This window comes from Gadus macrocephalus, chromosome 20, assembly GCF_031168955.1.
Source record: "Gadus macrocephalus chromosome 20, ASM3116895v1".
Classification (NCBI taxonomy): Eukaryota; Metazoa; Chordata; class Actinopteri; order Gadiformes; family Gadidae; genus Gadus; species Gadus macrocephalus.
Window position 1 is genome coordinate 12,801,197 of NC_082401.1, and position 11,228 is coordinate 12,812,424.

The window sequence follows — 11,228 nt, forward strand, 5'->3', positions numbered from 1 at the left end:
GTCGGACGACAGCAGCTCACTGGAGAGTGGGGGAGAGGGGGAGACGGGGGGAGAGGTTTGGGTGAGTCGTCTTATCAGTGCGTCTAACGTTGAGAACAATCCCAGCATCACAGCCCAGTGTGCAGCTGCTGCTGGGGGCCCTCCACTGGGTCCACTGGGTCCACTGGGTTCACTGGTGTTCACACTGGGAGACGCTCAGCATCTGGATGAAAATGTCTCTTCATCGCCACGGTGACCGAAGTCCAAAGAAAACCCCCAAACCACAACCTCCAAAAAAACAAACTTTTAGGGGACATTTCAGGTTTCTTAGATATCTGCCAAGCAAGCATATTACACACACACGCACACAAATAAACACACACACACACACACACACACCTTGTGTCCTTGTTGAGGCGTCGGGACATATGATACTAAAACATGAGTCATGTAGTGGAAGCGTTGTATCTGGTGACATGTGATCATGGCGGGCCAAGGAGAGGGCGAGGTGAGGGGCGTCCACGGGACGACCTCATCAACACGCTGTCAACGGCACCGCCGTGATGGACGGGGGGCGCGGCCTCGGCTTCACCTTCAGAGACAGCCCGGCCATACTCCTCCACGTCCACCTCTCCCAGCATCATTATCCCCTCCACCACCTCCCCCTCCTCCTCCTCCTCCTCCCCCTCCTCCTTCTCCTCCCCCCTCCTCCTCCCCCCCCCTCCTCCCCCTCCCCCTCCACCTCCTCCCCGTCCCCGTCCCCCAGCCCTCTGAGTCAGCGGCCCGGACCCACCTCTCCCTCAGCCAGCTGACGACGGGCAGAACCAGACCCCGTTTTTGCGCACAGAGGTGTTTTTCCCTCCCACCCCTCTGAGTGACCTTTAAATCACAAACACATTCGCTGGCACACGGTCGACCATGGAGCGGCCTCAGAGCAGAGGAGGAGGAGGAGGAGGAGGGAGGAGGAGGAGGAGCAGGAGGAGGAGGGAGAGGAGGAGGAGGAGAAGGATGAGGAGGAGGAGGAGGAGGAGGAGGGAGGAGGTGGAGGAGGAGGAGGAGGAGGAGGAGGTGGTGAGGGAGGAGGTGATAACCACACCAGGGTTCTTCGGGGAGAGGGGGGAACCCCCCCCTGCGCTTGGGGGGGGGGGGGGGGGGGGGGCACAGGGCTGTGTGACGTCAGAGATTGGAGCCCTGGCCCTGTGTGTGTGTGTGTGTGTGTGTGTGTGTGTGTGTGTGTGTGTGTGTGTGTGTGTGTGTGTGTGTGTGTGTGTGTGTGTGTGTGTGTGTGAGATCGTGTTGGAATAAGGAGCCTGGGTCGGGGTGAGTAAACCCGCAGAGACACTAAACGCTCCATGCTGAGGGAACAGGAGGGGAGACAGAACACACACACCCACACGCACACACACACACACACGCACACACACGCACACACACACACACACACACACACGCACACACATGCACCCACACGCACGCACACAGACACACAAAGAAACACAAACACACAGACACTAAACGCTCCATGCTGAGGGAACAGGAGGGGAGACAGAACACACACACCCACACGCACACACACACGCACACACACACACACACACAAACACACACGCACACACACACAGACACTAACACACAGAGACACACACACACATGAACACACACAAACACATAGACACTAACACACAGAGACACAAAAACACACACACACACAGATACTAACACACACACACACACACACACACACACACACACACAAAAAAAACTTGATTCCTCACGTCTGGTGCCTCATCTTGTAAAGTCAGATCACCAAGACCCCCAGCCCTCCACCTGGCCTCCCCCCCATGACAGGCCCCCCCTCCCCCTCCCCCCTTCCCGTCAGACGGAAACAGGACAACCTCCTTCCCGTCCATCCCCTGGTCTGTGCGCTGCTGTCAGGAGGCATGCAGCACATAGAGCCGCTATAGGGGTCAATCCATCACTTCTACGGCCACAGAGAAGCACTCCAGAGCCTCTCTCTCAGAGCCCCCCCCCAGCAGAGGAGCACTCTTGAGCCTGTCTCTCAGAGCCCCCCCCCCCCCGGTCCTGATGCTATTAAACTGCAAACACAATCAGGCAGCCATCGTTTGGAAGGAAGACGCTCCGGGCATGTCTGTCTTAAATCACATGACATGTCATTCAGGGCCTCGCACGTAGGACGAGATGCGTCGTGACACTCGCTACGAGTACCGCGGGCGTAGCGACTGCGCGGCGCCCCTGGGCAGGTGCAGCAAGGAGCCGTTGGACCAGCAGGCATCGGCAGGTTGCAGGCCTGCCTATATTTAGACCAGCGCTGTCGCAGCTACGGTGCAGCGCTGAGCAATTCAAACCTCTGCACGCTGCATTTTCCACCGAATGTCAGCGAGCCCAAACTCAGAGCAGGGCCGAGTGGCGGCAGACAGCGGCGTTCCAGACCGCGGCAGAGCGAGGCTGGTGGAGGGGAGCGGGGAGGGGACGCTGCAGTGAGTGGGAGACGTGGAGGCACCTGCTTCTCCTCTGCTCCGCGTTGTTACAGCATCCGTGTGGAGGAAGGTGTGTGTTGGTGTAGGTGTGTGTTGGTGTAGGTGTGTGTGTGCATGTGAGAGAGAGAAAGACAGATGAAAAGAGGGAGAGGGATTGCAAGAGAGAGCGAGAGAAAGCAAGGGAGAGCGAGTTCAAAAGAGAGAGAGCGAGAGAGAGAGTTCAAAAGAGAGAGATTTCAAAAGAGAGAGATTTCAAAAGAGAAATAGCAAGAGAGAGAGAGAGAGGGAGAGAGAAAGACAAAACAGTGGGACCACGATGTAGGTTTTTGGTCTGGATAGACTCCAACGCATGTTCAGAGTTCAAAGTATTGTTGGGCGATCCTGGCGGGGCGGGATGGATCCGCAGCAGAGTGCAGGTCTGCTCCCTCCTCCCGTGAGGGAATGAAAGCATGCGCTGGGGATCGATCCGGCAGAGACCCTTCTCGTATTGATCCCCCAGTTCCTTTTGAAGCGTCCTCCTAACGCAGATCCCAGCGAGTCATTAGACACTTTCCCTGGACTGCACTCTCTGTACACTCTGAGGAGTGCACACAAAAACATGATAGCCTGCTCATCGCGCATCACAGCCCTCGCTCTCTGCTGCGTCTCTCACACGCGCTGACTTCCCTACGTCTCCAGGACACGCAGAAGACTGTACCGTCCTACGGTCCCTGAAGGAGGCAGGAGGCCGTACCGTCCTACGGTCCCAGAAGGAGGCAGGAGGCCATATTGTCCTACGGTCCCTGAAGGAGGCAGGAGGCCATACTGTCCTACGGTCCTTGAAGGAGGCAGGAGGCCATACTGTCCTACGGTCCTTGAAGGAGGCAGGAGGCCATACTGTCCTACGGTCCTTGAAGGAGGCAGGAGGCCATACTGTCCTACGGTCCTTGAAGGAGGCAGGAGGCCATACTGTCCTACGGTCCTTGAAGGAGGCAGAAGGCCATACTGTCCTACGGTCCTTGAAGGAGGCAGGAGGCCATACTGTCCTACGGTCCCTGAAGGAGGCAGGAGGCCATCCTGACCTACGGTCCCTGAAGGAGGCAGGAGGCCATACTGTCCTACGGTCCCTGAAGGAGGCAGGAGGCCATCCTGTCCTACGGTCCCTGAAGGAGGCAGGAGGCCATAATGTCCTACGGTCCCTGAAGGAGGCAGGAGGCCATCCTGTCCTACGGTCCCTGAAGGAGACAGGAGGCCATACTGTCCTACGGTCCTTGAAGGAGGCAGGAGGCCATACTGTCCTACGGTCCTTGAAGGAGGCAGGAGGCCATACTGTCCTACGGTCCCTGAAGGAGGCAGGAGGCCATACTGTCCTACGGTCCCTGAAGGAGACAGCTGGACCCTGATGTCCCTGCCTCCATTCAGCCACGGTTCTATCACTATTCCGCCCTCTGCACAGCGATGTCCTCCAGCGCGGAGGCAGAGAGCAGATCAATACTTCTGTCTCCAGACCCACGTCTCGGAGAATTATAGACTAGGTCTGCTGGGAATCAGGTTAGGAGAAGGTTCAAGCAGTTCGCAAGATGTTACTTAGAAACCAAGACCAGAGGATTCACAGGGTGGGTATCTTTAATGGCCAGTGTGAGGCACGCTAACAGTGAGGCCAGAGCAATGCGCTTGCATCGTTCAGGATTAGCACTGGAGGGAACGCCTGCAGTTTAATTTAAATATAAACCGAATATTAACCAAACACCTCATCTTTGGTGGAGCAGCTGCTTCGATGAACTGAGGAAGGCACCACCAAGGTCAATTTTCAGGCCATGATAATTCATACAAAATATCGGTTCCCATAATATGGATCTTCCGTATGTCTGTCAATCACAACGATGACATCAGCGAAAGATCCCCGATCAGGCACCAGACCGCGATGCTCTTCTTTGACGACTCAGCATCCACTCAGTGACAGGACGTATAAAACATATAATCTACCGGCCACGCCGCCACCACCGGCCAATCCGAGCTCTGACACCCTTTCATCACATTCCTCTTCACACGGCTTCCTCACGCGACCGCTAACCGCGCTGAACGCTGGCGTTGCCGTGCATACGACCTTGAAACCGTGTGTGTGTGATGCGATGGGAGGGGCGGCCCTGGGTTGCCGTCTGTCTTCGCTGTCCTCAGGCCAACAGGACGCACAACGTAATAAAAGCTAAGGCCAATGAGGACTTCAGAGGAGAGATGAGGAATCACTTACTTGTTTAACGTCAGGTCCAGGACGAATCTGGAGCCAAAGGCCTCGAGTTGGAAGCTGGCCTGGGCCAGATGCACTGCCTACGAGGAGAAACAGATGCTTGAGTCTCTGGGGGAACACGACTCACCACGTTTCGCGTTTGAGCCGAATGCCCGAGAAGGGAGGGAACATTCTCAAGCAGTACAGAACAGAACATTATTAAACGGACTTTGCACTTTGCCCGCTGTCAGTACCCGCTGTCAGTTTGTTTTTATATTGCATAGTTTCTCTGTCTTTCTCTCACTGTGTGTGTGTGTGTGTGTGTGTGTGTGTGTGTGTGTGTGTGTGTGTGTGTGTGTGTGTGTGTGTGTGTGTGTGTGTGTGTGTGTGTGTGTGTGTGTGTGTGTGTGTGTGTCTGTGTTGGCGTGTATCTGTGTGTCTGTCTGTCTGTCTGTCTGTCTGTCTGTGTCTGTGTGTGTGTGCGTGCGTGTCTGTCTGTGTGAGTGTAACCGCCACGTTGGCGATTCACCACCGACTCCTCGTTACCTTGACCGCCCGTGTTTCACGCCGTTGGCACATTTTGTCGCAGCCACCCTGCAAACACAACCCCCCCCCCCCTCCCCTCCCCCTCCCCCTCCCCTCCTCCTGCCTCCCCACCTCCGGCTCCACCTCCGCCCCACAGACCCCGCCCCACGCCCTCACCTGTCCGTTGGAGGCGTGGCCCTGGAGCCGCGTGTCCAGGTCATGGTAGGTGCTCTCCGAGTCCTCGTTGAGGTAGTAGATGAGGCGGGAGGGGTAGGTGATCACGCGCTCCAGCCGCCGGCTGCTGTTGTCGGGTGCTGCAGTCGCCCGTTGCTCCGCCGCCGCCGCTCTCAGCGCTGCGTCGCCGTCAGACCCCCCCTCGCCACCGGGTGATACTGCAGAGAACACACAACGAATCCATGGAGGACACACACACACACGCCGACCCACACCAACACACACACACACGCCCACGGTGCTCCCGGCAGACCGCCGTCTCCCCCCGGTCTGGGCGCGATGCGGGGGGGGGGGGGGGGGGGGGGATGTGTCCCTGGGTGAGGAGGAACGGGGCTCGGGGCTACATGTGTGAGCTGGGTGTTGGTAGCGTGTTCTCGTCAGCGCACTGCCTGCTAGCCTCTCGGCAGCCTTCTCCCAGGAACACCGGGTTCTGGGAGAACTACCGTGGACATTTGGAGGTGGACCTTCGGCCATAAGCCTCCATCACCTGTGTTAAGGGTTGCCACTGTCGAATGATCGACGTCAATTTGTCAAAATGTACATGGTGATGGTGGGCACATGTATTGGTTTTAAAGGCATGCTGGCTATTCGTAAGATGACTATCATGATTTCAGGCAGAAAAAGGCAGAGGCAGATCCTCACTGAGGCAATCCTAGTAAATGCAATGCAGTATTTATTACAGGCTAGTCTAGCGCTTTGCTGTCCTCTGCACCCATGCACCACCACTTGAAGCACTCAGCATATTACATGGTATATTCTCTCTGGAATCATTTCCCATAATGCAACGTTGTCCAAATACATTGACAGCTTTGATAAACAATTATTAAAGCTAATGTGGTAACACATATCTGGGGTGAACATTCAATAAAGATGCATACGGCTAGGATAGACGTTACATACCAAATGACGCTAGTGATGGATGAAGCCAAGGCGAAAGGATGCTCACGAGCAAATTTGCCAGAAATATCAAATACATGATTCATATTTGATATCTGAAATATATTTTATATCAACATATCAACGCAGTAAATAGATTGCGGTCCATCGTTGCGGGAGAGTCGCCGTGCAGTGAGGCTTCTTCACGACTCCGAGCGCCAGGCTTCTGCAGTCGGATGGAAGGCGGTGGCTAGCCACTGGAAACCCACGGCAGACTCCGCCTTGACGTGCGCAAAGATGTCCTCCTCCTCGTCCCCTCCTCCCCTCCTCAGTCCAACCAGGTGGTTTCAAAGGCATCGGGGTTTGGGCGTGAAAAGAACATTGATGCTCCTAACGCAACTTATTTTTCCGCGGCAGGGCTTTAAGCGAGGTCCACACAATGAATAGGACTTCGTTATCTTTACGTTATATATATATATATTTTTTAAATAAATAAATAAATATATAGGCTACATTTAAATAATAAAATGTAGTAAGAAATAATAACAATCGTCGAGCTATAAATGCGTAGGCTATATATATATATATATATATATATATATATATATATATATATATACATTATATATGCATTGAACAGATACATCTTTATGGAAATAACGCTTTTTTCTATGAGGAAAGGTATCAAGCTCTTGCTTTCTCATTCTCTATGCGTTTTGTCGATAAATAAGTTAATAACGCCATTAGACCCCATATGTAAATCCTGTTGGACCATCTTCTGAAGAACTTTGGCATCTCTTAATGATATCAAAAAACTATTAATTAACCCAACATGGGACGGGTGCTGCAATGTAACAACCATTTTCACTAAGCAGCAAATTATAACGTAGTACTGAAAATAAATAAAGCAACAAAACGAACTCTAATGTATTAAGGAACAGAGCCCTTCTGTATTATAACAGCCACGTATGGAGCACGCCTTCATCAGGGTCGGCGCGCATGGACCAATGAACGGCTCAGGGAGATCCACACACATTTCACCCGACTGCTTTGTCCTACTTATTTTATGTTTTGTCGATCCAACGACGTAAGTCGAACGAGTTATTTTTTTTTTTTTTTGCATTAAAAGCATGATAATGTATTTGTGTTATTATGCAGACATTATTTCCATGACGGTGGGCTGAGCTGTAGGATGAACGTGCCCAGATTCAGTTTTCCTGTCATTCTATAGGCTGCGACCAGTGCGACGTGACGCGTCAGCGGGACGCGCCCACAGTGAAACCCAAGTCCCAGCCGTCCACCCCTGCGGTCCCAACACCGAGACTGTGAGTTCACTTCAACTAACGGGATCTGGGTGGGTTGGAGAGAGATGAACTGTGAATGAGGCGGAGGAGCGGGGTGGACACAGCACCATTAGGACTGAGGCGGATCTCAGGAAATCAAAATCCTCCCTAGACTTCAGTCCTCCTCTCATTGTCTGTGAATTCCCTCAGCTCTTCCAAGAAGAGGCTCGGCGTGTCCCACTTGCTGTTGGAAGGTCAGGGCTGGGTGATCGGACGGTAAGAGATGCTTTCTGGTCCCTTCTGACCCCCTTGTTGTGTGTGAACAGACGGTTCACACACACAGGCTGTAAGGGTGTAAATGCCTGCAGCACAATCCTCCGCTACACTTTAGAGTTAAATATAAACGTCGTAAATATAGTGCTACTGTTTTTTTTATTTGATGTCAAAGCTTTGCTAAATTACTTCCTGGCACAATAAAAAACACTTAGATTTTTTTCTGGAATTTTACGTCTATTCTTTTAGTTTAATTTTTTTTTAAAAAATATATAATTATGTTACAAATAACTTTACTTTTATTAAGTAACGGAGAGAAAGTAGATAATAATTCCTTAGATCACAATTTTTTTGGGGAAAAACTTTTTCTTTTCCTTTTTTCTTTTGCACCAGTTATAAAACTTTAAATTGTATGTAGATTTTTTTTAAAGTCATTGAGCAGCAGGGTGCAGTGTTGTTTAGTAATGAATGTGTCATTTGATAATTGAATCGAAGTTGTCCTTATACTCTTTCCACTGTGTCCCATAATAAAACATAAGACACAGCTACTTTAAATCTGCATTGATCTGTTTTTTTTCCAAAAACAAAATCACGGAACTGTGGGTAAGCGTTATCATTTCCTCTTTATAAAAACCAGCACTGCGGGGTCATTCGTAGTGGAAGTTTTCCTGACGACATTAAGTTGTGTAATTGCAACGAGAAGCACTTTTCTGGCTGTTATCCAATCGCTTTGCATTAAGAACACGCTGTGGGCAGCATCGTTTTGTGTGTCTCCCAGCTGAAAGGCTCAGGGTTCGATTCCCAATGTCTCCTTTAGGGATGTTTGACCAATGGCTTCCAAACCTGCTGCCAAATAAACAATTCACTGTCGGTCTCTCACTTTGGACAAAAGTGACCGAATGAAAGCGAACCGAAATGATTAGGATCTAAAGGTTTGAGATGGTAGCTCTTAAGTTTAGGAATTGCGTTAGAACTGAGTAAAGCATCATGTGAAACACCACCAGAAAAGTACATATAGTTGCTCCTGTGTGCTTGTGTGTTTGTGTGTGCATGTGCACGAGTGTGTTTTAGCATGTGTGCACTCGTGTGAGTGTGTGTGTGCGTGCGTGTGTGCACCTGCATGTGCATGTTAAAGGTAATGCTTCCCCTCCGGGTCGCTCCCATATAATGTCCACATTGTTGACACGCATGTTGAGTGACAGGTGTGTTCCAGGCTTACGACACACCCATTCAAAATGCACAGTGAGGAGCCAAAGGAACGGAGTCAAAGACACAACAACTCAGATCTTCAGGGAAGGGACAGAAGTCATGTGAGGTAACAGCGAAACACCTTCCATCCATCTTATTGTGATGTTCTTGCCCCCAGGCGACAACCGGCCGAGGTTTCCCCCCCACAACCATGGACTACGAGAACTACAGCTATGTCGAGTTGGTCGAGTACGGAGACGTGGAGGAGACCCACGCCGCGACCCCGACCCTCCAGACGGAGACGCTGCACCTCGTCTCCGTGGTGATCTACAGCATCTCCTTCGTGCTGGGGCTGGCTGGCAACGGCGTGGTCATCTGGGTGACGGCGTGTAAGAGCAAGCGGACTAAGAACAGCCTGTGGCTGCTCAACCTGGCCGTGGCCGACTTTGTGTTCGTGCTCTTCCTGCCCTTCTCCATCGACTACGTGCTGAAGGACTTCCACTGGGAGTACGGCCGGGTCCTGTGCAAGCTCAACTCCTTCGTGGCCGTCATGAACATGTACGCCAGCGTGCTGTTCCTCACCCTGCTCAGCGTGGACCGCTACGTGTCTCTGGCGCACGCCGCCTGGTGCCAGCGCTCGCGGCTGGCCCGCTGCCCGCTGGCCGTGTGCTGCTGCACGTGGGCGGCGTCGGCGGCCCTCAGCTCCCCCACCCTGGTGTTCAGGGACGTCGCTCACTTCCAGGACAAGGTCTACTGCTACAACAACTTCCCCGCGCCGTCGACCCACGTGGTCATGGTGGCGGTCCGCACCACGGTGGGCTTCCTGCTGCCGTTCAGCGCCATCGGCACCTCGGGGCTCCTCCTGGTGCTGAAGGTGCGGCGGTCCGACGGAGCCGTGCGCGTGTCCAGCTTCTCCAAAATGGTGTCCGTGGTCATCCTGGCGTTCTTCCTGTGCTGGGCGCCGTTCCACACCCTGAGTCTGATGGAGCTGTTCGTCCACACCTCGCGGTCGGGGTTCCTGAGCGGGCTGCTCAGGATGGGCTTCCCCCTGGCAACCAGCCTGGCCTTCTTCAACAGCTGCATCAACCCCATGCTCTACCTGTTCCTGCACAAGAAGGTGAGGAGCATCCTGAAGAGGGCCTGCCTCGAGATCACCAAGAACTCCATCAGGGAGATCAACCACTCCATCTCTGCGTCCCAAACCTCCTTGGTGGAGGACCTGCCCCACAGTCTCACGGAGATGCCCGTTGATTCGTCTACGGTGACGTCGGAGGTCCCAGAACATGCACAGTGATGACAGGGTTGAGGAAGCTCTTTTTCTTTAGGTTCAGTTTGCTGGATTGGTCACGCACCCGATGGGACATACCTTTAACTCTTTAAATAGACCACTCTTAGAATTCAATTTATTCGAGTTCTTATAGAATTAGTATGGTTTATACAAGTCTGGCACTCTAACACAGATTAACCGATGTGTCTGTCCTTTCTTTTGCAGTAATTTGTATTTTTTTTTTACTTATTGTAGCCGCTGATGTCTATTTCGAGTTCTGTACTTCTATGACTAAAGGATTTATTGAAATATGTATTAATATATATATATATATATATATATAAATAAAATATGTATTTAAGTTTATTACGACGTATTTGTTCAAATAGTATCGAACAAACTAATATAACCTACAAATCATTTGTACAAATCATTTATTAAAAAACTCATTAAGACAAAGGACCTAATTTAAAAAGATTCACAAGCTGAAGTTTTTGGTTTATAGCCCCTCAAATATGGTGCTAGGATGTTTAAATAAATATGCATTTCCTGTGTGCCAAGCCTTGTTTCGGAGCCATATCCTGTTATCCTTCTCTGGCCTTGGAACCTCACCCTGGTTGTGTGGGGGTCGATTCTAACTGTTGTCACAGATAGAACTGTGTGTCAAAGACACACAGTTCTGGTTATATGTATATATATTGGTTCTATGTTCTATCTGTACATATAAAGAGCCTTTGACAATCAATAATTACATTGGGAAACATTTTTTTTATTTTATTTGATTCTCTTCAAATACTAATCCTATAACATGCGTAACTTGTGAACTTATAACTTTATGAACTCACATTTGATTGCTACAGAATATGGAAAAATAAATATATTGGTAAAAAGCCTGTCCA

The 11,228-nt window shown here is 51.2% G+C and overlaps 1 protein-coding gene across 2 annotated transcripts; it reads left to right on the forward strand.

The window, feature by feature from the left end:
* Window positions 1–7,602: 7,602 nt before the first annotated feature.
* Window positions 7,603–11,224, forward strand: cmklr2 (chemerin chemokine-like receptor 2). 2 transcript variants are annotated; one of them, XM_060040327.1, is made up of 2 exons: window positions 7,603–7,877; window positions 9,241–11,224. In XM_060040327.1, the coding sequence occupies exon 2, from the start codon at window positions 9,274–9,276 to the stop codon at window positions 10,354–10,356; it is 1,083 nt and encodes a 360-aa protein (XP_059896310.1). In that variant the 5' UTR covers window positions 7,603–7,877; window positions 9,241–9,273; the 3' UTR covers window positions 10,357–11,224. The 2 variants fall into 2 exon arrangements, with proteins under 2 accessions (XP_059896310.1, XP_059896311.1); XM_060040328.1 differs by lacking the exon at window positions 7,603–7,877 and adding an exon at window positions 7,884–8,477.
* The last annotated feature ends 4 nt before the right edge of the window (window positions 11,225–11,228 follow it).

Coding starts and splice junctions, on each gene's coding strand:
- cmklr2 (XM_060040327.1), top strand. CDS start 9,274: ATGGACTACGAGAACTACAGCTATGTCGAGTTGGTCGAGTACGGAGAC.